Source organism: Eschrichtius robustus, chromosome 20 (genome assembly GCF_028021215.1).
Source record: "Eschrichtius robustus isolate mEscRob2 chromosome 20, mEscRob2.pri, whole genome shotgun sequence".
Taxonomy (NCBI): Eukaryota; Metazoa; Chordata; class Mammalia; order Artiodactyla; family Eschrichtiidae; genus Eschrichtius; species Eschrichtius robustus.
The window spans coordinates 6,559,822-6,584,779 of record NC_090843.1 but is presented as its reverse complement, the minus strand read 5'-3'; the positions used below and the strand labels follow the sequence as shown (position 1 = coordinate 6,584,779).

Below are 24,958 nucleotides of genomic sequence, written 5' to 3'. Positions count from 1 at the left end.
TCCAGGGCTGGGAGACCAGGGAGCCCTGCCATCCCGGCCGTGCCTCCTGGGCTCACCTCCCTTTCCCAGTGGCACCGAAAGCACGGAAGTGCTGGGCAGGCACCCTCACCGTTCCTGGGTCTCAGGAGCCCCAGCCTTCTGAGATGCTGAGCTCCTGCTCCCAGGTCACCCCCACCTGCTCAGCCTCCATCTCCCATTTCCTGCTACACCCCATTCAGTCTTGGGGGCAGGAGGGCCGGTTCCAGGCAGGGCCCCTCAGTTATGTCGGAAGCGTCCATCTTTGCCATGGGTGCTTGTGCCATGGGGCGGGCGGGGCCCCCGGGTAGCCCGTTGGGAAACACCAGCTGGGTTGGAGGGGACAGCGAGGAGTGAGGAGTCCCCAGGGCCTGCAACACGGGAAGGGCCACGAGCAGTGCTTTAGGAATGCCTCTCCATCCCCTCTGATCACCCAGTGGCTTTGAACTCCCTAGGGGCACAACCCCAAGGTGCCAGTCCCACAAATATTCTTCAAGAACCCTGTTTCCAGCAAGGGGCAGCCATAGGGCAGGGAGCTCAACATGCTTCCTCCCTGGGCTGACCAAGCGCTCCCCTCCCATTCCCTCCTTTGCTGGTACTGACCTGTGTTCTGGCTTGGAGGGAGTTTGACCTTGGCCATAGGCAGGGTGACCTTTCCCAGATGCCGGGTACCAGGGGCTGGGTGCCCGCACACTTGCACCCTGTGGTCCGAGATGCTCTGCACGGGACGGGGCCCCAGGACGTGTGTCTTGGGGTGGGAGAGCTGTGTTGGTTGGAGAGCAGTGAGGTGAGGTGGGAGCTGCGTGGGGATCTGATACAGGGGTCTGCCCCAGCTGCTATGCCAGCTTGGGGGGATACGGCATGAAGGGTGGTGCACGGCTAGGGGTACCCTGGGGCCACTGGAGCAATCCAGCCCTCAGAGCCCCACCGGCAAGGCAGGGGCCCAGACCCCCCAATCCTTGCCCCTGGACTCACCCCTTGCCCTGTGACCTCAAAGGACTGGGACCTCCGCTTCCTCCTCTTTGCCTCCAGCAACTCCTCCCGTTTCTTGCCCAGGCTTTTCTTCTGGCCACGCAGCCAGGGCCCAGGGCCATCGCCACGATGCTCGACTGCCCGGGATGGGGCCTCACCCGTGCTGCTGGACAGGTTGTCCTCACTGGCAGCGTGCTGCAGCGTGGGGCTGGGTGGCCGCTTGCAGGCCAGCAGGCCGGGTGGCCGCACCTCATCAGCCTCGCTCAGCGAGTGCGGGGACAGGCTGCTGCGCTCCATGCTGGGTGCCAGCAGGTGGCGCCCCTCGGCGCCCAGGGCCCGAGAGCGCCGCCGGGCAGCCTTCACCGAGATGCACTTGGTGCCCGTCAGGATCTCCTTCCTCTCTGCGGCGGGACAAAGGAGCACCCAACCCGGGATCAAGGCCACATATTCCTCCCCCTCCTGCACCTCCAACACCCCTTCTCTGCCAAAGCATCCCCCCTTGCTTGCTGTTTAAGAAACTTTGGGCAAGTTTCTGAGCCTTACTTTCATCTGTAAACTGGGGATGGTAAAACTAGCCCCACTGGGTTGTGAGGATTTTTTTTTTTTTTTGGCCGAGCCTTAGTTCCCCGACCAGGGATCGAACCCATGCCCCCTGCAGTGGAAGCGCAGAGTCTTAACCACTAGACCTCCAGGGAAGTCCCAGGTTATGAGGAGTAACTGAGATAATGGGCATAGCCTATGGCCAGGGGGTAGGGATTCGGTCTATATTTGCTATTACAATTATTTCTGAGTGGAAAGGTGGGGCATGATCCTAAGTGCCATGTGTTCCCCATTCTGGTTTCTGATTGTGCCCCCAGCTTTGTGTGGACAGAGCAGGTCGTTAATCCTCTCTGGGCACTGGTGCCTTTCTTTCTAGAACGGTCAGCAGCCGACGCATGGGTGTATTTCGCAGTGCAGAGGGAAGGAAGGGGCTCTGGGCTGGGTGATCTGAGCAGTTTAGACGATGCCAGGCTCAGGCTGACAGGGTGGGCAGGGGGCACACCTTTGCAGGACAAAGGGATCTCTGACAGGTTCTCACTGCTGTCAGGGGAGGAGTTGATCCGGCCGCTCAGGCTGCCCAGGCTGTCCTGAGTGGGGGCCTGTGAGACGAATTGGTTGGGAAGAGAAGCCACTGGACACAGCAGGGACCCTATGTCCCCAGGGGGCTGTTTTGGAAAGGTTGCATCCCAACCACTGGGTGTCCACCCTGGTACTCCCACCTGCAGCAGAGGAGCCCATCGGGCCAGCGGTTCCCAGTGCTCACCTCCTGCGTCACCAGGCTGCCAATCGGGATGGGGGGTGGGGTGGGCACAGAGGAGCTCTTCACCTGCCAGGCCCCGGAACTGGCCTTGGCTTCACTGAGGTTGGCGGAGGAGGATGGGCATCTGTTGACCAGGCTGGTCCCACTGCAGTGCCACCCCCACCCTAGGGGGGGAGCTGTTATGTAAAGGGCGAGAGGACCCAAAGGTCCTGGCTCCAGACCTGTGCCACCTCCCCCCTGTCGTTCCCGCTCCATCCTCCCCAGGAAGCCCTAATCTGGGCTGGCATCTCTGGGACACAGCCTGTGGTGGCTCAGGCAGGAAGGGCTGGCAGGAAGTGGTCCCTGGTCTCACCTCTCTGTGCTGATCGGAGGCAGGAAGCTGCTCTGTAGGAGCTGGGCTTCGGAGCTCAGCGTCTTCACGCTCTCTGGGTCAGACTCTGGGGTCAGCAGGGTTCCTGCTCTGCTAATTTTGGGCAAAGAGCTGTCCTGGGGAGGGGGAGAAGGGGCAGTCAGAAGGCTTGGTCCTGGGCCAGGTAACAGCGCAGGGTGACAAAGGCACACAGGGTGTCTGGGGCTGTAATATGGGCTGGGAGCCCCAGAGGGCAGTGGGCTTGTTCTGGGTCCCCAGGGACAAGCTGTGGTATGCGAGGCATCCCCCGTGGCACTGCCTGGTGGCCTGGTCTCCTGGGAGGGCGTCTGGGGCCATTTGTCATATCTCAGATAGCCAAACCTGACCCTCAGACCCTGGGCAGGGACAAGTGCCGGAGAAGAATACGCCGAGAAAGGAAGCTTACTCAGGCTTGGCAAGCCTTTGGGGGGGATAAGAAGGAAGGAGTCAACTCCCTGGGGACCAGCCAGCCTGCCGACGACCTGCACGCCCTGCCCTGGGCACCGGCCCCTCCCTTAGCACATGTGCGCATGCTCAGGCCCGAGGCGCCCACCTGCAGGGCCCTAGAGGCCACGCGGTCCATGACGGTGGCCCGCTCCAGGCTGCCCTCCTCCTGCTCGCGCAGGTACACTTCGTACAGCTCCTCCAGGTGCTGCGGGACGGCCAAGTTGTAGTCTGCCGGGGGAGGGGCAGGGCTCAGCGCGTGCCCTCGGGCCCTCCGCGGGTCGATGGGGCCCGTGGGTGGCTCGGACGCGCGGGCCGCGGGCCCTACCGTCGATGATCTGCCGCTGGCCCTGGATGATCTCGTCGCAGAGGCTGCGGTGCTGTTCCAGGCGGCGCAGGGCCTCGCGGCGGTGGCGGAGCGCGCCGTCGCGGAGCAGCGCGTGCGACTGCATCTCGGTGTTCTGCACCTCGAGCTCGTGCACGCGGCACAGCAGGCTGAGCACCTCGCGCTGCTCCTCGGAGCCGATGCGCCGCGGCAGCGTCTCCTCTAGGCGCCGGCCGCGCGCGCGCAGCTCTCGGCAGCGCTGCTCCAGCGTCAGCTGGGGACCAGGCGGGGTCAGCGCCAGGCGGGCTCTCGCCCGCCGCTGAGCCTGTCCCCGCCCCTCCAGTCCCCGGACTCTGGGCTCCCGGCCGAAGCCCCATTCCGAGGCCCACCCTCGAAGCTGCATCTCGGGCCTTGCAACCAGGGGCTGCTCCTGAGTGGCCCCTCTGTGCCTACCTTCTTGCCGTCCTGACCACAACCCATCCCTGGAACCAGCTCCGTGGATCTGCTGAGCCCCAGCCCAGCTGATGCCCTCAGGGCTCATGGTACCCTGAAACCCCCTGGCGAGGATATGCTCCAGAACAGAGGGCAGGGATCTGGAAAATCCTAATTATGATACTGGCTACCATTTTTTGAGTCCTTGGCATGTGAAAGGCATTTGTTTAATCTTCCCAACGACCCTACTAGGGCTGAATACTCCCATTTTACAGATGGGTAAGAGAGGCACAAAGAGCTGAAGGAGTTTAGTAAGGTCACAGGGGATTTGTGGCCTGAGCTCCCAGCTCTCGCTCCTCCCACAAGCCTCCCCCAGCCCCTTCCTGCTGGGACCTCCCAAACCCACTCCCCCAGACCCCCAGACCCCAGGCACCTTGTGCTTTCGCAGCTTCTTCTGCTCTCCCATCAGGGCAGCGATGCTCTCCCGGGCGGAGGCCACCTCGGGGGGCTCCAGGATGTCTGGCTGGTCATCACCTGTGTCCGAGTCCTTCTCACTGTCGTCCTTGGTGTAGGACTCCTTGCGCTGCTCCTCCCTCCACTTGAGTGCCCTGCGCGACTTCTCGTGCTCCCAGCTGCCGCAGCCCCACCCCCGAGGGAGACCCGGGATTCAGGCCACGGTGGGAGGCACAGCATGCATCTCCAGCTCCCAGCCCCTGTCCCCGGGGGGTGGGGGGTGCTTACCCTGCAATGGTGAGCAGGTGGCGGGAGGTGTCGATCTGCACCTCCATGGCGTGGTTCTCCAGCTCCAGCAGGTGTCTCCGCACGTCCATCTGCTCCTGGAAGGCGCTGATAAGCTGCTCCCGCAGCGGTCCCATCTCAGCCCGCTCACCCTTCTCGCTGTGCAGTTGGACCTTGGCTGGCCGTTGAACGGCAGGTGGGGAAGGTCAGTGGAGGAGGAAGGATCAGGCCAGGAAAGTCTGGGCTACCTGGGGCCCTCCCCTCTCTTTCTTCCCAAATGACTTCCTGTGCAAGCACCTCCTCCAGAAAGACCTCCTAGATTACCACACCCCTCCCACATCCCACTTCCGCACTGAGTCTTCAGGCTATGACCCAAAGGTGATTCCCAGCTTCTCTGTATGAACTGGGCTTCCGCCAGCCTTTAGAGCACCTTTCCGTCAACTAATAAAATGTGCCCTTTAAACACTTTACTGCCATCTGTTGGAAAATCATCATAGCAAATACAGAAAACGTGTGAGCACCGTATCCCTTCTGGTGATGCCAGGCACAGTCTCGGAGCCCTGCACTGCGGCCCCGAGAGTGACGCCCCACACAGCTAAACGCCCACGTGCCACTCACTCGTGTGATACCACCTAATCCTCAGGTCGAGTCTCTGAAGCAGAGATCCTGATTCCTTTTGACAATTGAAGGACTGAAGGCTCAGAGTGGTCGATGACTAGCCCAAGGCTACTCAGCCAGAAAGAATCTGCGTCTAGCTTTGAACCCAGCCCTGCCTGAGCCCTGAGCAACTTGAGACGGCCTGGACGGGCTTCGGGAGACGGGCTCCCACTGACACAGACCCCCACACGCACCTTGGATGTGACAGATGTCGCCCCGCTCCAGCCGGCCGTGGGCCTGGCCCCGCCCACCCTGCTCGTCGATCTTGCACTTGAGCCTCTGGATCTCGCCCCGCAGGTCAGCAATGATGCTGGTGTACTGCGCAATGTGGTAGGAGACGCTGAGCAGGTTCTGCTTCACCTGTGGGGATGCGAGGGGAGCAGGTACAGTCACCTGCACGCCGGGGCCTGCCTGCGGGTTCCTCTTTTCTCTTTCTTACCCCTGATCGTCCTGACAGTAATGGACTCCTGGCCTCAGATCCTACAACCTCTCAACACTACGTGTCTCCGCCGGAGGCAAACTCCTAAAATGCTGCCTTCCCTGCCCAACCTTCAATGGCTCCCTACTGCCTGGGGGAATGCCCTGATTCCCCCACCACTCTCTCTAGATTTTCTTGTGACTCACTGCTCCATCAGGAACATTTCTCCTCCAGCCGAGGAACCATCCTACTTGCCCCACTCCCACCACCGACACCATCTCCTTCCTGCCTTCGGAACCTCTACCCTAACTGCTCCCTCTCTTCCTCAATTTCCTCCCCATCCTTGTTTCCCTCTCACAGTCTCCAAAGAGCTACATGGGATCCCACCAGCACCCCCATCCCCAATCGCTGGCATCATTTCCTGCTGTTAGTAATATTCTGAACTATCAATTCAGAGTATTATTATTACCTGTCTCCTCCCATCATTAAGTTCCTTGAGGGTTGGGATAAAACATAAAGTGCCTGGAACAATGGCTGGCGAATTGTAGTGTTGGGAGAATGTTCATGAAATTCTGCCTTAGAATTCCCACCCCTCGGCCCACACGGGTGGAAACAAACGTCCTAACAGATAGCGAGGGTTCTCACGCGTTCACCAGAGAGGGTGAGAACGTGGGCTTGGAAAACAGGCAGACACAGCTCTAGTCTCAGCGTCACCACTGCCCTGAGACTGGGAGGTCACTGAACTCCCTGCAGCCTCGTTTTCCTCAGCTGTGAAATGGGGACAGAAATTACGCCTGCCTCATTGGAGGATCAGATGAGATGATGTGATAAAGGGCCCGACATAAGTGTGTAGTAACGGTCACCTCTATTATGACTATTCTGATTAGGGGCTTTGGAAAGGTAAACATCTGAATGAGTATCTGAAGACGAAAACGGGAAGATGGAAGGGGATGTGGGGCTGGGGGAGCACAGACCTTGAACAAGAAGAAGGGGATTCTCAGGGGCTGTGGGCTTCCCGGCCGGCAACAGGAGAGGGCACAGGGGTGACATTGGACTGGGGAATGGGGCCGGCGCAATGGTGGCTGGTTCCAGAGAATGTCAGGTGGGGTGGCAGGGCCTGGAATCAGTCCAGGGGCTCGAATCTTGGCCCAGGAAGGTGGGCCCTGGGAGACAGACCAGGGGTCCCTCACCCTGGTCTTGATGTTCTTGGCCCGGCCAGCGTAGGTCAGGGTGTTCCGGGATTCCTCAAAGGCACTGCTCGCTGGGCTGATGTGGGCGATCATCACCGTGCGGCTGTTTCCCCCCAGGGAATCCTGGATGGGGACGAGGGCGGGCTGTGGTCAGCAGGGCCCTGCTTTCCTGCACACTGCTCCTGCCAGGCTGTTCGTGATGCCCTCGTGGTGTGTGTGTGTGCGCGTGTGTGTGTGTGTGCGTGTGTGTGTGCGTTTCCCTCTCTCTCTCTCACACTCACACACGCACACGCACACACACACACACACACACTCTCACAGGTGCTGGTGCCGAGCATCACAGGACTCTCCCCTCCTCCTCTGCTGTCCCCCCTTCTTCCCTCTTCCAGCTTCTTCTCCAAAGTTCATATTTGAAAATTTCGAGTATCCAGGTCAGGGTCTCCCGGCTTCCCTTCTCCTCCCCTCATACGTGAGAACGAGGAAAGGCAGCGGCCCTGGTTGGCTGGGAACCAGAGGGGGAAGAGCCCCTGGGGGCCCTGGGCCCCTCCCCCATCCCCTCTGGCTTCCCAGGTCCCCCTTCATCCGACTGCTGGTGGCACTGTTGTCTTGGCTGCAGTGAGGGGGGTGATGGGGACCTCTGTATGAAGGTTGAATTTGGCCTGTGGCCACCACCTCCCTTGCCCTGGGCTTGCCATGCCCTCCTGGATAGACAGAGAGTGTACAGCGGGGCTGCGGGCTTGGGGGGAGACAAAGCCCTTGGCTGCAGCAGTTACCAGCTGGGCGACTTCAAGCAAGCTCCATCACCTCTCTAATCCTCGGCTTCCTTGGGTTTCGAGGGTGGCAGTAATTAACTGTCCTACCTCCCAGGCTGTAAGTGCAGTGATGCAGGCAGGCCGATGGCCAGCGAGCATTAAGTCACCTGCTGCTCTGCTATCAGCCCAGACAGACCTCTGCTGGGACCCTACGTCCAGCACTTACTAGTGTGAGGCCTTGGGAAGGTTACTTAGCCTCTTAATGCCTCGGTTTCCTCATCTGCAAATGGAAATAGTAATCCCCTAACTCAGACTCGCTGACAAGATGAGAGGAACTGGGAAGGGGGTGCTGAGGCACCGAACACAGAGCCCAGGCAGGAGCGGGGCCTCCCAACAGCAGCCTCTGGGAGCCATGACGCTGACTGACCACCTGAACCCCCAAATCCAGACGACCCCCAGGTCCCCTAGACCCACAGCCCTGGGGTGGGGGGTCAGATGCAGCCCTTTTCCCTCCCTGCTGCCCAGTTTTTGGTGAGAGTCACCAGATAACATACAAGACACCCAGTGAAATCTGAATTTTGGATAAATAACAAGTGAGTTTTTGTTTTTTGTTTTTTAGTATAAGTATGTCCCAAAGATGGCATGGGACATACTTATACCCAAACAGATTTTGTTTATTTGAAATTCACATGCAGCCGTGCGTCCTGTATCTTTCTTCGTGACGCTGGCAGCCCCACCCTGGGTGCCCAGGCACTGGGCCCGCGGCAGTTGGTACCTTCAGGAGCCGGGTGAGCTTGCTGTCACGATAGTTGATGTACTTGTTGCTGTTCTTGTCGCTCAGCGCGTTGATGCAGTTGCCCAGGGCCAGCAGCGAGCGATTGATGTGGGCCCCCTCTTTCATGCGCTGCCCACGGTTCTGTGTCTGGGGGGCGAGCAGTGGGCGTGACTCCCTGCCCCGGGCCATCCTGAGTTGTAAACCCCTCCCTCTCCCCCGGGGCCCTGCAAGGGAGAGATGCTGAGGGCCTGGTCCCGCCCTCTGTCCGGGGGTCACGGAGGGCATTCGAGAAGGTCAGAGAACCCGAAGGCCTCTGAACAAGAGTGGGGGACAAGAGGCTTCTGAGGAGGGCTGAGACCCTGGCACTTCGTCCCCCCCGGGGCTAGCCCCGCGGCACAGCTAAGGCAGCGCCGAGAATGCGATAGAGGTGGGTCGTGGCTTCCCAGGCAGCTCAGCTGAGAGCCGGCCCGGCCACGGGCATGGCAACAGGCGTGGCCACGGGCACACGGCTCTAGAGGGTGCGCCAGGCTTCAGGGAGGGAAGAGGGAAGTTCGTGTGCGTGTGTGGAGGGGGGGAGTGAGTGTGTGTGAATTGCATGTGTATATGGGACAGCATGTATATGTGTATAAGAAAGTCTGTGAGTGAGGAAATGGGTTGAGGTGTATGTGAGTGGGTGTGAGAGCAGGACAGTGTCAAGTCCCAGGAGGCTCTGCCTACAGCCGCCCTCGGGAGACGTCTTTGCCCAGCCTGGTGAAGCTGGGAGCCACTCGCTCCGGTGGCCGCGGGGCACACCCTCTCCCCCCGCGGGGAGCTGGCTGCTCCCCTGTACTCCTCCTCCAGGAAGCCCTCAGGCCTTTACTGGAAGAGAGGGGTGTGTTTCTCCAACCCCACCCCGTTTAAACCAACCCCACACGTTCAAATATGAAGCCCTGTTACACCTCCCTGGCGCTGTCCTGTCCCTTGCATTTGCTTCAGTGCTAACGGTGACATCACCCAGCCCCAGCACTCACGTGACCGTGAAACCCCCAAGTTTGCCCGCAGGAGGGGGCCCGGGCCCAGGCGCAGGGCCAGGCGGACAGGGCTTAGTGATGGGAGACAAATGCTGAGAAATGGGTGATGGCCCTTTTTCTCTCCCTGATGTGGTTGGCAAGGGCCCCTCCCCGGCTCTGCCCACGATGCCCCCAGTCGGGGACGTTGTTTCCCCCCTGCCCCAGCTCCTCATTGGGCCCATTCATTCTCTTGCCTGTTCTCCCCCCTCCTCCGGGGCAGCCACTGTCTCCTTCCCTGGAGAAATCCGCACACTCCCAGGCCCCTTCCCACAAACAGTGCTTCCCCAGGGTCCGCCCCCCACATCCTTCTTGCTCATCGGAGACATTCCTCAGTCCCTTCCCCTGGGATCCCCCTCATCCCCGCCCTCCCTGGGACAGTCCCCACCCCCACCCCTTGGGGAGCTGGGCGGCCAGCATCCCTGCCCTGCCCCCCAAGCTTCCTCCCCAGCCCCACGGGGAGCTAGCCTCACCTGGGAGGCCCGCTCCGAGCCAGCCAGGTCAATCATGAACAGGCGGCCCTGCCGCACCTCCTGCAGGACACTCTTGACCCGGCTGCGCTGGCGCACGGCCACCTGGAGCACGGCGTGGGAGCGGGAGGACGTCTGGTTGGCGGCCGTGGGCTCCTGGGTCCTCTGCCGGTTCCCCTTCATCAGCAGCTGCATGATCTGGATGGGTGGGACGGGGGAGGGAGGCCACTCCTGGGGACCCGCGGGGATGCTCCCACGTCCTGCATCTGAGAGGTTGGGAAGGGGCCCAGGCAGGGCTGGGTCGGCCCCCTGTGTGCTGCGGGGCCTGGGAGGTCAGGGTCTGTCTGTAAATTGGGAGGCTGGTTGCCTGGTCAGCCCCCGGGGTCGGCGTGGCTGGGGGCGTGTCATCCAGGATTCTCTGTGTCTGCCCCAGCCCCAGCCCCAGCCCCAGCCCAGCTGAGTGGGCAGCTGCTCCCTGGCTGCAGGGTCCAGCCCCCTCCTGCCCAGCCCCCCGGGAGGTTAGTGGCCCTCCCTACTGCCCGCTGGCTACGCAAGACTCGCCTCTTTGGCATTGACGGTGGAGACCTCGGTGATCCCGGCCACCTGGATCACCCCTTTGGCGTCCTCCCTCAGCTCCAGGTACCCCAGGGCAGGGTTCAGCAGGTCTCGGATCATCTCATTGTAGATCTGATGGGCCAGGTTGGGAGGGGCAGGGGACAGATGTTAACGGGAGACCAAGGGCAGGAGGTTCAGGCAATGGCCAGGTTCTCCGTCCCTCCCGAGAGCTCCAGGCTCCTCTCAGGGAAACCCTGGCTAAGGAGAGAGACCCCTTCCTTTCTATGGGGTGGGCACAGGGGGCTTCAGCATCCAGAGGGAAACATCGGGCTGCCAGAGCCGAGGGTACAGAAGGCATCAGAACCAAGTGGAACTCCCTCTGCAGGCTGGCCAGGCACGGGACAGGGGATGGGACCTGACCCGTGGCCGAGCCCTGTTTGTTGCTAGGCAACCCATACTCTACCTTCACCTGCTCCCACCTCGCAGGCCCCCAAAGTGCATCTTGCTGGCTGAGTCAACACCACGCTGGCTGGAGCAGCTGCTGGCAGCAACGTCTCGCTGCCCTTCCTGAGCTGTCACCCAGGAGATTATCAGCTCCCGGAGGGAGCCGGAGAGGCCAGGAGCCAGATGGCGTCTAGCCCACTGGCTCTCCTGCCTCTTCTGGCCTCTGTGTGCGCCTCCCCCACGGCCACCCCCGCTGACCCCTCATTGCCTGGTGGTAGCACTCATACAGGTGGGCATCAGAGGCTGTGGCAAGATAGCGAAGGCTGGCAGGTCCCAGCCTGTCCGTGTATGTGCAGTTCCCACCTGTACCTATATACACCGAGTGCCTGCAGGTAGCCTGGCAGGGCAGACAGGGTTGGCTTTCAGGAGTGTGCCCAGGAGGATGGCGTCTGGGAGGATGGCTGAGGTCTGTGCTCAGCGACAAGGCTACTTTGGAGTGTGGCACAACGGGCACGGCTCGGCTTTAAAGCCCTGGGGTCCTGAGTTTGAATCCCTGCTCCCTCACTTACTGTGTGACCTCGATCTAGTTGCCTAACCTCTCTGAGCCTCAGTTTTTATAAAGTGAGGCCAACCATATTCACATGGGAGAGCAGCAGTGACGAGCACCCCAGGAAACTGCCCCGTGACCTGGCCCCAGGGAGGTGGGCCAGCCCGGTCCTATGGACCTCTTGTCCTAGCCCGCAGGACAGGGTGGAGGGAGGACCCACCTCCAGGTAGGACATGGACACCTCATATTCCATGTCGTTGCTGGTCTCCTCAATGGCACAGAAGAGGTCATTGAGGGTCCGAACGTAGATGCCGGGCTCATGGTCTGTGCCCAGCATGGTGTAGGTTTTCCCGCAGCCTGGGGCAGAGCAGTGGGGTGGGTGAGCAGGGCAGCGGCCGGGAGCGCAGGGGCTCCTGGCAAACCTGGGTCTGTCCTCAAGGCTGGACCCTCCCAGATGGCCAGGGAGGTGGGAGGAAGGGGAGAAGATGGCATCCTTGGCTGGGGATGGGGCTCTGGGTCCAAAGGACCCTGGGGGAGGGTGGTTTTAATCAGCCACATCCTCGGATCCTGCCCCGGTTGGGGCCAGACTAGCTCGGCGGTGGAGGGCAAGGGGGCTTGATTCTCAGAGGGGACAACCAGGGCATACAGTCCTCTCCGTGGGCTGGGCTCCCCCTCACCTGTGGGCCCATAGGCAAAGACAGTGGCATTGTAGCCTGAGATGACGCCTTCAATGAGGCTCTTGGTGGTGGCCTGATACACCATCTCCTGCAGGAAAGAGGAGACCCGTCAGGGCCCTGGGCACAGGCAGGGCAGAGCACACAGGCCCACGGGCACATCCTGGCTCCCAACAGAAGCAGCTTCTGTCCCTGGAGCCCTCGGCCCCAGAGAAGTGGGGGTGGGAAGTGGGGGGATGGATGTCTCTGCTTTCACCCCATGGGGGGATGCCAGCCTGAAAGAGAGCTCAGGACACCTGAGACGCCTCCCCCCACAGCTGGCTCCCAGCCCCCAGCCCCGAGGACGCATTACACCTGCCACTGGGAGCATCCCGCAGATGGGCAAGACGGGGGTCCCTGGGAGGGTGTCAGCTTCCCGAAGCTCGCCTCCCAGCACCAGATGGGCTTCAAGCACTCTCCTCCAGCTCCCATAGGGGCCACCTGTGGGGTGTGCTGTGTGGGTCCCCGTGTAGGGTGGCATCTGTGTGGTGACCAGGGTGTGTCCACGCAGGAGGCTCTGAATGCACCACGCAGGCACACGCACACTTGCATGTGTGGGGAGAGAGCAAGTGATGGAAGGAAGGCTGAGGGTCGGTGGCAGGGTCCCCTAAGGACTCCCTCCCGAGGGGGTCAAAGGGCAGAGAGAGGATCTTGCGTGTCCCTGGGCCCAGGCACCCCTCACCTGGGTGGCAGTGAAGTCAAAGGCCACGTCGAATAGGTAGGACTTCTCCCGGGAGCGATGCGCCCGCAGGATGTCGTCGGGGTCTTCCATTGGGTCCATAAGAACCACCATCTGCAAAGGTACCCGAGGGGAGGCTGGTGGTCACCCGGGAGCCCCAGGCCCATACCAATGTCAACACTGACCACTGACCTCACCCCTCCTCACTCAAGACATGGGAAGGAGTGGGGATAATGCTCTGTGTCCAGGAACGCCGGGGCCAAGGAGGTAAACTGAGTCCTGACAGAGGACAAGGCACTGAGGGGGGATGGGCTGTCCTAGAGCCACCCAAGGTCGCAGAGACAGTGATGGAGCTCCTTTCCTGGGTCAGCAGGGGAGCCAGGGCCAGTGACAGCCCAGAGAGGACTTGAGAGCAGACAAGGCATGAGGGGCAGCCGCTTGGAGGGGCAGAGGGAGCTGATTGACAGAGGAGGCTGACTTGGGAGCCCGGCCCAGCTCCGTGGACCGGGGAGATCCACGTGGGTCCCTGTGGGTGCAGCCCCGTCCAGCACCAGGATTCAGGAGGCCCAGTGCCGGGAGGACCACAGCCTTGGAGCTCCCACCAGACTCCTCCCAGTAGCTCCACACCTGTGCTCACTGCGTCTAAACTGGCCTAAGACCCCTGGGGTCCCAGCAGGGCCCCCTTCTGGGATTCTCAATGGAGGAGGGAAGAAGGAGGAGGTAAGACAGCTCCCTAGGAGGCCCGACCCGGGACCCTCACCCAGAGGTCTTATCCAATCAGATGGGATTCCAGGTAAGCCAGTTAGAGGGGATGATCCAGACAGGTGGGGCTGGGGCTTTGTGCAGGGAAAGAATGAGGCCACTGACTGAGGCCCGCTCACAGCCTGCCAGAGGCTGGGTGGCCATGGTGAGCTGAGTGCAGGGTGTCGGGGCCTGCGGCTGTACCTGGGGTGCCCACCTGTCCCCAGCTACCACCTCAGGGCTTCAGCCCCAGTGCCCTGTAAGCTTGTCCCAGGATCCAGTTCCTGGCTCGGGCCCTAACGCCAGCAGCAGGAGCCCTGATCAAGTTTCAGACCCAAATGAAGATACACCCGCCCACAAGTCCCCAGGTGTGGGTCCCAGTGGAACGCGAGGGAACTTGACCAGATGTACAGCTCTCACCCTCGGTGCCAGAACTCCTGTGCATACCGGCAGCGCCAGAGGCCTGAGGGCCACCCTCTAGGGACCTTTGATGCAGGAGAGGGTGAGCTGTGTGCACTGATGCCCGTCACCCACTGATCACCTTCAAATGACCTCTGGGCACTGCCAAGTTCATGGCACCATCGGCATTTGGTTCTTTTGACATCCAGGCTCCTGAATCAGGACATTGTCAGCACGCCTGCTACAGTCCCCCCTTAAAGAGGGCTTTGTCTGGGCCTCCATCTGTCTGGGCCCCAGCCCGCGCCCCACCCTTCACAGCACCACCCCCATCCTGGTCCACTCTGGCATACAATGGAGCCCTTGTGCCCCTCAGCCAGGTGAATGGAGCTGAGCCACGGAGGGCTGGGGTCGGGTGGGGCGCTGTGGGCCCACAGAGAGCAGCACAGGGAGTTCAGGCCAGGTGACCACGACTGCGGGGCACCTTCTCTGTACCAGGCATTAAGCGGGGCCCCCGAGGGGACAGAGAAAATGAAATGTGGTCTCCTGCCTCTGACATCACAGTGGAGTGGGGAACAGATCATTGTAATAACAAGCACCGGGCTCCAGGAGGCAATCAGAGCATAGAGGAGGGGCATGTGATCCGTGATACAGGTTTTCCCCTGCAGGAGGGCTTCCTGGAAGAGGTGGCGCCAGCACTGAGTCTTTTTTTTTTTTTTTTAAGTTTATGTATTTACCTATTTTTGGCTGCATTGGGTCTTTGTTGCTGCACATAGGCTTTCTCTATTTGTGGCGAGTGGGGGCTACTCTTCGTTGCGGTGCTTGGGCTGCTCATTGTGGTGGCTTCTCCTGTTGCAGAGCATGGGCTCTAGGTGCGCGGGCTTCAGTAGTTGTGGCACACAGGCTTCAGTAGTTGTGGCTCGCGGGCTCTAGAGCACAGCCTCAGTAGTTGTGGCACAGCATGGGCTTAGTTGCTCCGCGGCATGTGCGATCTTCCTGGACCAGGGCTCGAACCCGTATCCCCTGCACTGGCAGGCGGATTCTTAACCACTGCGCCACCAGGGAAGTCCCCAGCACTGAGTCTTAAAGGATGAGTAAGAGTTGGCTGAGGAATGTGAGGTGAGGAAAGCAGACGAGGGAAAAGCACTAGCAAGGCCGCGAGGTGAGAGGCAGGCTGTGGGCAGACGGCCTCAGAATCACTGGCGTTTCTTGTGAGAAAGGCAGGGATTTTTCCTCCTGTCCTCTCTGCCAGGAATCTCGAGAGCACAGACCCAAGATGGCCACAGAAGGAGACGTCGGGGCCCCTCTGTGAGCACATGCTCCCCCCACTCTGGGAGGCTCCTGTACGTCCTAAATGTCACCTAGGCTGGCACCCAGCATCTGCCCAAAGAATGTTTTCTCAATAAAGCTGCACGGAGGGAGCTTTGAACGTGCCATATGCAGTGCTAAGTGCTTTGCACACACTTTCTCATTTTCCCCAACAGCTTAGAGTAGGCACTTGTATCATCTCAGGATTATCATGAGGAATCAGATTGGTACCCAAAAGCTGCACTGCCAAGTACAGAGCTGGTTGGATTCAGAGCTGTTGGGTTCCAGAACCCAGGCTCCTAACCGCCAGGCCTCCCGCCCCTGCCTCTGGACCAACAGCTGCCTTCCTGGGGCCTGTCCTGGTTGAACTGTGTCCTCCCCAAATTCAAATATTAAAGTCCAATCCCCCAGTCCCTCAGAATTTGACCTTATTTAAAAAGAGGGTTGTTGCAGCTACAGTCGGTTAAGTTAGGATGCAGTTCCTTTATAAGGACTGGTGGTATCCTTATAAAAAGGGGAAATTTGGACACAGACACGCGTGGCAGGAAGATGATGGGAAGAGACACAGGGAGAAGATGGCCATCTGCATGCCAAGGACAGAGGCCTGGAACAAATTCTCCTTTGCAGCCTCAGAAGGAGCCAGCCCTTCAGACTTCTGGCCACAGAACTGTGAACGAACATATTTCTGTTGTTTAAGCCCCCCAGTCTGTGGTACTTGGTTCCAGCAGCCTTACAAAGTGATACAGTACTGGAGGCGGGCTCCTCCCTCAGCCCTGAGGGGGTGGGCTAGTCTGGGAGCTCTCTTTCACACTTCCCTGCATCTTATTTTTTTTTTAATTAATTAATTAATTTTATTTTTTGGCTGCGTTGGATCTTCATTGCTGCGCGCGGGCTTTCTCTAGTTGCAGCGAGCGGGGGCCACTCTCGTTGCGGTGGCCTCTCTTGTTGCGGAGCACGGGCTCTAGGCGCACGGGCTTCAGTAGTTGTGGTTTGCGGGCTCAGTAGTTGTGGCGCGCAGGCTTAGTTGCTCCGCGGCATGTGGGATCTTCCTGGACCAGGGCTCGAAGCCGTGTCCCCTGCCTTGGCGGGCGGATTCCTAACCACTGCGCAACCAGGGAAGCCCCTTTGCATCTTAAATGTTCATGCCTGTGGCATGCTGGGCACCTGACTCTGGGAGATTTCAAGGGGCACGTTGACCACACAGGGCACACAGGGCCCTCCCGATGCTGGTGGGAGGGTGGGAGGCAGGGCCGGGAGTGGGGAAGGTGGGTGGCGCACGGCAGGGCTCCGTCCCCACTGGTCCAGGCCTCCTAGCTCAGCAGAGGCCCCTGGGCTTGACCTCTCCCTGCCCCCACTGCCTCCACCTCCAGACCTGTTTTTCATTCAATGCCGACTGTGACCTTTCCATGGTTCTAGCTTTGGGCCCGGAAACCCAAGACCCGCAAGGGAAGTAGGGGGTCTCAGGCTCGGGGGAGGGTGTCATGCATCCTGGCAGCATTATTCATAATAGCCAGAAGGTAGGAAACAACCCAAATGCCCATCAACTGATGAATGGGTCAACTAAATGCAGCGTAACCATAGCATGGAATAGTATCCAGCCACGAAAAGGAATAAAGTTTGAACCCAGGCTACAGGGTGGATGCAGCCTTTTTTTTTTTTTTTTTACTTTTTGGCTGCACCCCATGGCTTGGGGGATCTTAGTGCCCCAGCCAGGGATCAAAGCCCCACCCCCTGCACTGGAAGCGTGGAGTCCTAACCACTGGACCGCCGGGGAAGGTCTTACGACGTGGATGAACCTCGAAAACCTTATGCTCAGTGAAACAAGCCAGACATGAAGGACCACATATTGTATGATTCCATGTCCACAAACTGTCCAGAACAGGCGAATCTATAGAGATGGAAAGTGGTTTCCTGGGGCCGGAAGGGGGCTGGGGAGATGGGCGGGGTGGTGGGTAAGGGTGGAGGGAAAGACTTCTCGAATCCTCCCCCGGTCACCCTCTTTTGGGGCCACAGAACCAAGAAGCATCCAGGTGGTGGGTGTGCAGGGAGGGCTCCGCCCCCGGGCAGGTGAGTGGGGCTGAAGGTGCCCGGGCTGCTCCCAGCATCCGTCACCTTAGACTTTATTCATCTTTCACAATAGCCTGCACTTGCGTGGCACAGCTCTCCCTTACAGGGTTGCCTCTAATCCTCTCAACAGCTCTTGGGCTGGGCCGAGCAAGTTCTTTTTTTCTTAATTAATTAATTAATTAATTAATTAATTAATTATTTTTGGCTGTGTTGGGTCTTCGTTGCGGCACGTGGGCTTTTCATTGCGGTGGCTTCTCTTGTTGCGGAACACGGGCTCTAGGCGTGCGGGCTTCAGTAGCTGTGGCACGTGGGCTCAGTAGTTGTGGCGCACAGGCTTAGTTGCTCCGCGGCATGTGGGATCTTCCCGGACCAGGGCTCGAACCCGTGTCCCCTGCATTGGCAGGCGGATTCTTAACCACTGTGTCACCAGGGAAGTCCAACAGCAGAGCAGGTTCTTAACATACTGTCTTCTGATGAGGAAACGGAGACCAGGACCCAGAAGCCCCTTGGTGGCTCCTCCGACAGGACCCCAGGGGCACGGGGCGGGGCGGGGGGTGACAGTTGGGCTTTGAGCAGATAAAGGCTAATTGCGGGATTATGCATATGGTCAGGTGACTTAAATCCTGTGGACAAACATGGTCTGGAAGGCTGGGGGGAGGAACAGCAGGCTGTGGGCTCTGTGGGGTGAAGGGAGCTGCTTGTTCTGGAACTTCTGGGCCCAGCGACCTCTCAGGCCACCCCCACACCTTGTGGTCATCAGTGGCATCCCTGAGGAGTCTGGCGTCAGGGTCTATTCCCGCCCCAGATGCTAGGAGACCAAGCTCCTACCTGACTCTTCCATGAACACAGAGGTGTGGCCGTGACAGATTGGGGACCACCAGACAGGGAGCCCTGAAGCCAGAAGGGGGGGGGCAGGAGGTGGGCCAGGGTTTCACTTACCTCTGGGGCCTGAAACCATCCCGTGTGTCAGCCCTGGAGATAAACTAACATCTTAAACTAACATCTATTAAACCCTGACTGTGCGCCAGCTGCTGGGCAAGCACTGGGCAGGCGTTAGCCCATGAAGACTTCTAAGACGGCGCCGTGACAACGATCCCGAATCAAATGGGGCGATGGGGGTGGGTAAGACCACAGGCACCCGGACCACCTCGTTACAAATCCAAACCCTAACTCCAGCTTCCCCAGAATCCGGCACGCCGGCCTCTTGCCCCCAGCGGACACTCTGCCAAGTGAGCGTCCACCTGTGCAAAGCCAGGGGGGCGGTGTCTCCCTCATCTGCAGGAGAATGACGCCCAGCTCTAAGCAAGGCGGTCCTAGGGCCCCTCACGGTGGCCCAAGCCAGTGGGTGGCTGAGGCCTCGGTCCACCTCTGCCCGCTCAGAACCCACCGGCTGGTGGGCTTTGGCAGCGTCGCCTCCCTGCTGACCACCAGGGGCCGGGCTTCAGTAGTGACCTCTGGGCTGCTCTGCTCGGCGGCTCCCCACCCGCTAGCCCGAGACAGCACGAGCAGGGGTGAAGTAAGCCCTGCATCACAGAGGAGGCAGAGCCCAGAACTCCAGGCCAGCAGAGGCTGGGTTGGGGAGCCCTTCTGCGGGGCTGGGCCGTGAGGGAGGGCCACAACCAAGGGAGCAACGGAGGCAGCCGGGTAAAGGGCAGATCCGCTTCCCAAGCAGACGCCTCTTTAGCGGAGGCCGGGTGCTGTGTAGGATGCTTGGGCCCAGCTGCACCTTTGCTGGGAAAAGACTTGAAGGCCCTGTTGTCCTGGGGATGCTCCCAAACTCACCCTGCCAGCCCACCGGCAGCTGGCCCATCAGTGAGGCTGGCCAAGCCTGTAGCCCCCAGCCTCCCTCAGGGCCAGTGATGCAAGCCTGGGGGGCCTGGGCCACAGAGAAGCCATGGGGGTCACCAGAGAAGGATGGAGGTCAGGGGGTAGGGCCTAGCCAGAGGGCGAGGCTATCCATTTTACTTTTTGGACTTCACCTTACTGGTCAGAGGGACGGAGCACTTGAGCGGCGGCTGGTTTTTCGGAGGTTCCCAGCCTGCCATTTGCTGAGGTTTCTCCCAAACCGCAGCCCAGGCAAATGTATCTTTGGGTGTTTTTTTTTTTTTTTTTTCTTTGGCCACACCATGCAGAATCCCACGCGGGATCTTAGTTCCCCGACCAGGGACCGAACCTGGGCCCCTTGCCGTGGAAGTGCAGAGTCTTAACCACTGGACCAAGGAAGTCCCAGGCAAGTGCATCTTTGAATCCAGCAGGGAGAGAAGATGCTGGGGGCCAGAAGCTTAGCATTCTCCCTGCAGCGCCTGGAGTCTGTGTTGAGAGCCCTGAGCCCACGCTGCTCAGACCACTCTCTCCATGTCTAAGCTGACAAAGGAGCAGCCCCGTTGGGACTGCCCAGCCCTTGGGACCTTCTCGGAGGCGCAGCTCGGCCTCCCTCTCCTCTGGCAGGGACAGAAAGGAGCCAGTGTTTGCTGTGCGTGGGCACACAATGGGCTGTGCCCTGGGCCAGAGCGTTTCCATCAGCATCAGTTAATATCTATCAGCCCCCACTCCGGCTGGGAGCCAGGAGCAGCCCAGAGAGAGATCATCACTGTCCCACCGCTGAGGACCTGATATCCTTGGGGACAAGTTGGAAAAACAAGGAGTGGCCTTGCCTGGAAGGAGGTTTCTCCTCTCGAGTTCTCTGGTCGTTCATGGCTGGCCCCTCTCATCAGCCAATCCAGCAGCCCTGGGCACTCTCAGTCACTTATAGACGATAACTCACAGCTGTTAAATGCCTACTGGGTACCAGGCCCTGGGGAAGCACCGTGCACACATTTGCGGCTGAAGATCCTCCGGAGGAGGCATAATGATTACCGTCCCCACTTACAGAGGGAGCAACTGGGGCTCTGGAAGCAACGTGGCCCAGGCCACACAGCGGGTAAATGATGGAACCTACATTACACGGCTGTTGTGTGCATTCGTCCTGCTCCCACCGGGCCTTTAGATGGGTTCTTCCCAGCCCTCCCCTGCTTTCCTTCAGGTCTTTTTTTTTTTTTTTTTTCCTTCAGGTCTTTGAGGAAGGCTACCCTTTTCCAAGAGGGCACAGAGGAAGAGAAATCAGGAGGCTGGTGCCACCCAGCTCTGCTGTGGCCACAGCTCACTGGGGCTGAAGGAAGAGGCTGGGAGGGGTGAGCACTTGCCCCCAGGGACCCCGAGGCAGGCAGGCATCGCAGGTTTTGTCCACCTATGGTCTTCTTACCATGGCCCTTGGGCTTCCTGAGTCCGGCCTGCCAGGCTCAAGGCCAGCAGGTGCCCACTTTACGCCTCTCTCTGCAATGCACTGTGCCACCCCGACTCCTCTGACCCCCTAGCACGTCCTGCCACCTTGATGGGCCTGGGGACTCAGGAGAAGCTAGCAGCAGCCACAGAGCAGAGGCAAGGGGTTGCTCTCGGGGTCCCCAGAGGCCATATCACCATGATGCTTCTACCCAGGCACCAAGCCTGCCCCCACCACTGTGCCCATCCCCACCCCAAACCTGAGTCCTCAACTGCCTACCCCAAAAACCATCCTGGCCGTGGTCTACAGAGCGTACGGCCTGGCTCCTGCCCACGCCGCCAACCTTATCTCACTCCTCTCACCCCTTCTCTCTCTGGCTTGAACCATGCTGGCCTTTTCTCAGTTACCCAAGTGTATCACAATCCCTCTCACCACAGGGCCTTTGCACGTGCACGTCCCTCTGGTTGAAATTTCTCCCTTCAGCACACTCCTAATGACCTCTTCTTCATCCTTCCTGTTTCAGCTCAAGCACCTTTTCTCAAGGAAGCCCTCCCTGACCTCTGGGACGAGGTCAAGTTCCCTCTTATTCTCATATCTCCACGCATTTCTTTGCAGCCCTTGTTGGCTACAAACTCATATGTTCATGATTCAATTCTTTCATTTAAGTCTCATCTCCCTGCACTGGCAACGGAGGGAGGACAGGGTCTCTTCTGTTCACCGTGGTTTCCCGGCTCCTGGCACTGTCCCCAGCATGTTGTGGGTATTTGATAAGTATTTCTTGTCTCCTGTGTAAACGGAGGTGGGGCTTGCCCTGCCCACCTCATCATGTTGACAGGAGAACCAAGAGAGCAAATAGACATCCAAAGACTTTGCAAAACATGAAGAGTCTGGAGATGAGCATTAGCTCTAGACCCTATGAACACGTGCTCTACGGGTAGCAGACCCATTAAGGTGGGGAAGTCAAGTCATGGGTACACGGAAGGTGTGTGAATTTTTTCAGGGCCGGAGGGAGGGGCTTAAGCTCCCCCTCCCCCCCAAACCAGGGAAGCTTTTAGCTCTCCTTGGATCAATCTAGGGAGGCTTCCTGGAAGAAGGACTGTGGTTTCCTTGATGATGTAGTCAATAGTACAGACAAGAGTTCAGAGGGTAGAGGAAGGGCCCTTCCTGCCCCCATCAGGTGTGAGCAGACCTCTGCCCTGCCCTACAGCTCCCAGCCACAGCCCCATGTACCTGCTCGTCTACTTTATGGGCGATGAGGGTGGCTCCTTCTTCCAGCTCTGCCACGCTGATGGGCCGGACCCGGAGCGCCACCTGGGAGGGAAGGCCAGACCCCTGGGATTAGATGGAGAGGGCTGTGCCGGGCCGCAGAGAGAAGGATGAGAGGACCCCAGGAATCCTCCCCTGGACCAGCCCCATGGGTTCCTCTCTGTTCAGCCATCCAAGCCTGGTTTATCTTAAGGAAAACTCAGTGGCTCAAGACTACCATCTAGGTCGAGGGTACCAGGTCCACAGAGTGTGTGCTCTGTCTGAGTCTATGAACTTCCCAGGAGCCCGTGCCCCAGGGAGAGAGCTGTCTGCTCCTCCAGGCTGCATCAGTCACACCCCAAATTAAGCACCTGCAGCTCCCCTGGGCTTTGAACTTGGAGCCCTTGGCAGTGGCGCAGCCTGTCTGTGCGTCTGTGAATGATGTGGGCGGGAGGTGGGACGGGGGGCCCAGGGGACATCCCCTCCTCATGCGGACAACCTGTGACCGCATTCCCACCTGAGGACAGTGCCATCAGAGGCTCCCACCTCCCTCTACCCTCCCGCCAGAGAGAGATGGTGGGTCTTCATCCTGGGCCTGGGTCTCCCCCCAGATGAGGAGTTGCTTCTTCTACTAATCAAGGGGAAATAGCTGCCCTTGGGGGGCACCAAGGGGGGGTGTGTGGGTATAACTAACGGGCCCTCATGCTAGGTAAGAACCCTTCACTCTCAGAGGCACTTCACTGCCTGTCAGGCCGCCCACACCGGCATCCTCAGCCAAACTCCATGGGTGGCAGGGAAGGACCCTCCATCCCTGCCCCAGGGGCGCACACCACACAAGCCACGGCGAGCCATTTTCAAAGAGACAATTCTAAACTGCCAGAGCGGATGTTCCAGAGCCCCGGCCTTGCTTGGGGGCCTGGGGCTGAGGTTCGTCTTCGGAGCAGCGAGCTCACCCTACAGAGGCGGGAGTCTCTGGGGGCTGCATTATCCTCCAGTTACATTACCACCCACCTGCTGGTGATGGCGGCCCTTTCCCAGATCTCAGAAGTTATGGAGTGGGGAGGGGGCTGGGAGAAAGCAGTGGCCTTGGGGTCACTGAGTCTTCCCCCCATCACTCAGTCTGGCCCCATTGATAATCAGAAACCTGTCTTTGCCTCCACCTGTCTCCCGTGCCCCCCACTCACACCTCTTCCTCTGCCCCAGTCCCCAGGGCTCTGAGGGGCCATCTTGGTTGCTTCCAGCACTTCTCTGAAATGTTTAGAGTCCTTACTTGGGCAGCATCTGTGTTGCAACCCAATAACCAGCCACCTTCAACCCTGTACCAGCTCCTCTGGTACCTGGGGGCTCTTGTCTACCTACCTGTGATCCCCAAACCCTTTAAACTCCTGACGCCACCGGGCTGGCATGCCCTGGTTCACCAGGAAACTCCCACCTTCCTTCCCCGGGCAGGTAGGTCAAGCCCTCCCTGCCCCTGGCTTTTCTGGATCAGAGAGCAGTCTTGTTCCAGAGCCCCATCTGCCCAGGTGGCGGGGTGGGGGGTCCCTGGTGGGAAGGTGTAAAGGGGGAGTGGGACTGAAGCCAGGCTAACTTTCCAGGCCTTAGCAGGGTGGCCACGATGCCCTCCTTCCTGACATGCGCGACTCGGGGAAAGTTGCTCTGGACACTCCCAGATGCTGACCCTGTGTCCTCTTAGCAGGGGCACACAGTACGGTCCGGAGGCCGCCCGCGAGTGTGGGATCGGGGGACCAGGGATGGGGTCGAGGAGGGGGAGGTTGACGGGGTCTCACCATGAGCTGCTGGTCCTTGGAGTCGCCGCTGTCCTTCATGCTTGCGGCGGGTGGAAGGGCTCAGGCCGCGACAGCGGTCATGGCCGAGCCGCAGCCCCACCGCCGCCGGCTCCCTCGCAGCCTCGCCTGCGCCGCTGCTGCCTGACAACCCGAAACCAACGACGCGCCCGCGGCCGAGGGCGCTGACAGGGAGGCGGGGCCGGGGGAGGGCCCCGACGGCGCCTCCCGCCTCCCGCGCCCCCGCCCGTCCGCGCTGCTGCCGAGGGGTGGCCGCCTCCGCCGGGGAGGCGCCCTGGCCTGCTCCGCTTTCCCGGCGAGCGTCCGCCCGTGCGACCCTCCGGCCTTCGGCGCGGCCCTGCGTCCGTCCGTTTGGTAGCTCTCGGCGCCGCCTCCCCGCGCCCCGGGGCTCGCGGCCTGGGCTCCTCTTCCACGGCCCTCCAGGGGGCGCCCGTCCGGCCGCGTGGCTCTAGAGACAGACACGCTGCCTCCCGCTCGGGCCGCGAGCATCCTCTGCCGGTCTGTCTGTCTGTCTGTCTGTCTGTCTGACTCAGCGTCTCCAGGGCGGCGGCTGGCAGCCTTGTGTTTCCATGGGCGCTGCGTGCATCGTGGCTGTGGGCTCGTGTCGCTGGCGTGGTGTCTCCACCGCGTGTCCAATGACAGAGCGGGCAAAGAGTTGGCCCTTCGCCCAGGCTGCCCACCCGAGTGTGCAGGGGAGCACCTATGTCACTTGGGTTGTGTCACAGAAGAGCCCGCCTCTCAATGTACCTCACTAGCAAACCAGACCTGATCCGTAAACCCAGAATCTAGGTCAAGATGGTTGGGTCTGTGTGCCTTCTGGCTCCCTGCCTGCTGTAACAGCCACGATACTGTTCAAGAAAGTATAGGTCAGACGCTGCAGTCTCCATTCTTGGTGAGAACGACAGCAATTACACACTCAGGGAGCACAGTGGAAAGATTCCTGGCCTCAGGGGCCCCAGGAAAACAGGATTCTGGTCCCAGCTCTGAATCCAACTTGTTGAATCACCTGGAGTCAGTGTTTTCTATACTCTCTGGGCCTTAGTTTCCTGGGTGATGGTGGAGCTCCACCTGCTCCTGATGGAAGAAGCCATCATCTTTCTTGTCTTCTCCTTCCCCCCACTGAAGCTGAGCCAGGCAGCCCCCCTGCAAAGACTGGGCAAGGGGAGTCCAGTGGGGTTCACTTCCCTTTTAAGGAGCTGGGTAAAGAAGAGCCGCTTATCCCCTGGGGCTGTCTCAGACGGCCTGGCACACATCCAGACATGATGCCAGCCTGTGTC

General features: G+C 60.0%; 1 protein-coding gene across 1 annotated transcript; it reads right to left on the bottom strand.

Annotated features, from left to right (window-relative positions):
• Positions 1-255: 255 nt before the first annotated feature.
• KIF19 (kinesin family member 19) lies at positions 256-23,784 on the bottom strand. Its single transcript, XM_068530652.1, has 20 exons — positions 23,664-23,784; positions 21,862-21,942; positions 12,864-12,974; positions 12,146-12,233; positions 11,689-11,825; positions 10,484-10,609; positions 9,926-10,120; positions 8,407-8,553; positions 6,880-7,002; positions 5,466-5,631; positions 4,618-4,792; positions 4,310-4,508; positions 3,448-3,718; positions 3,229-3,350; positions 2,640-2,773; positions 2,291-2,384; positions 2,030-2,126; positions 991-1,388; positions 619-778; positions 256-386 (listed from the first exon to the last, which is right to left on the bottom strand). Exons 1-20 carry the CDS (start codon positions 23,700-23,702, stop codon positions 256-258), a joined length of 2,994 nt encoding a protein of 997 aa, XP_068386753.1. The 5' UTR covers positions 23,703-23,784.
• Positions 23,785-24,958: the final 1,174 nt, after the last annotated feature.

Coding starts and splice junctions, on each gene's coding strand:
- KIF19 (XM_068530652.1), bottom strand. CDS start 23,702: ATGAAGGACAGCGGCGACTCCAAGGACCAGCAGCTCATG. Junction 2,774..3,228: donor TGGCCTCTAGGGCCCTGCAG/GTGGGCGCCTCG, acceptor CCCCCTCCCCAG/GACAGCTCTTTGCCCAAAAT. Junction 2,385..2,639: donor CCTCCGATCAGCACAGAGAG/GTGAGACCAGGG, acceptor CGCCAACCTCAG/TGAAGCCAAGGCCAGTTCCG.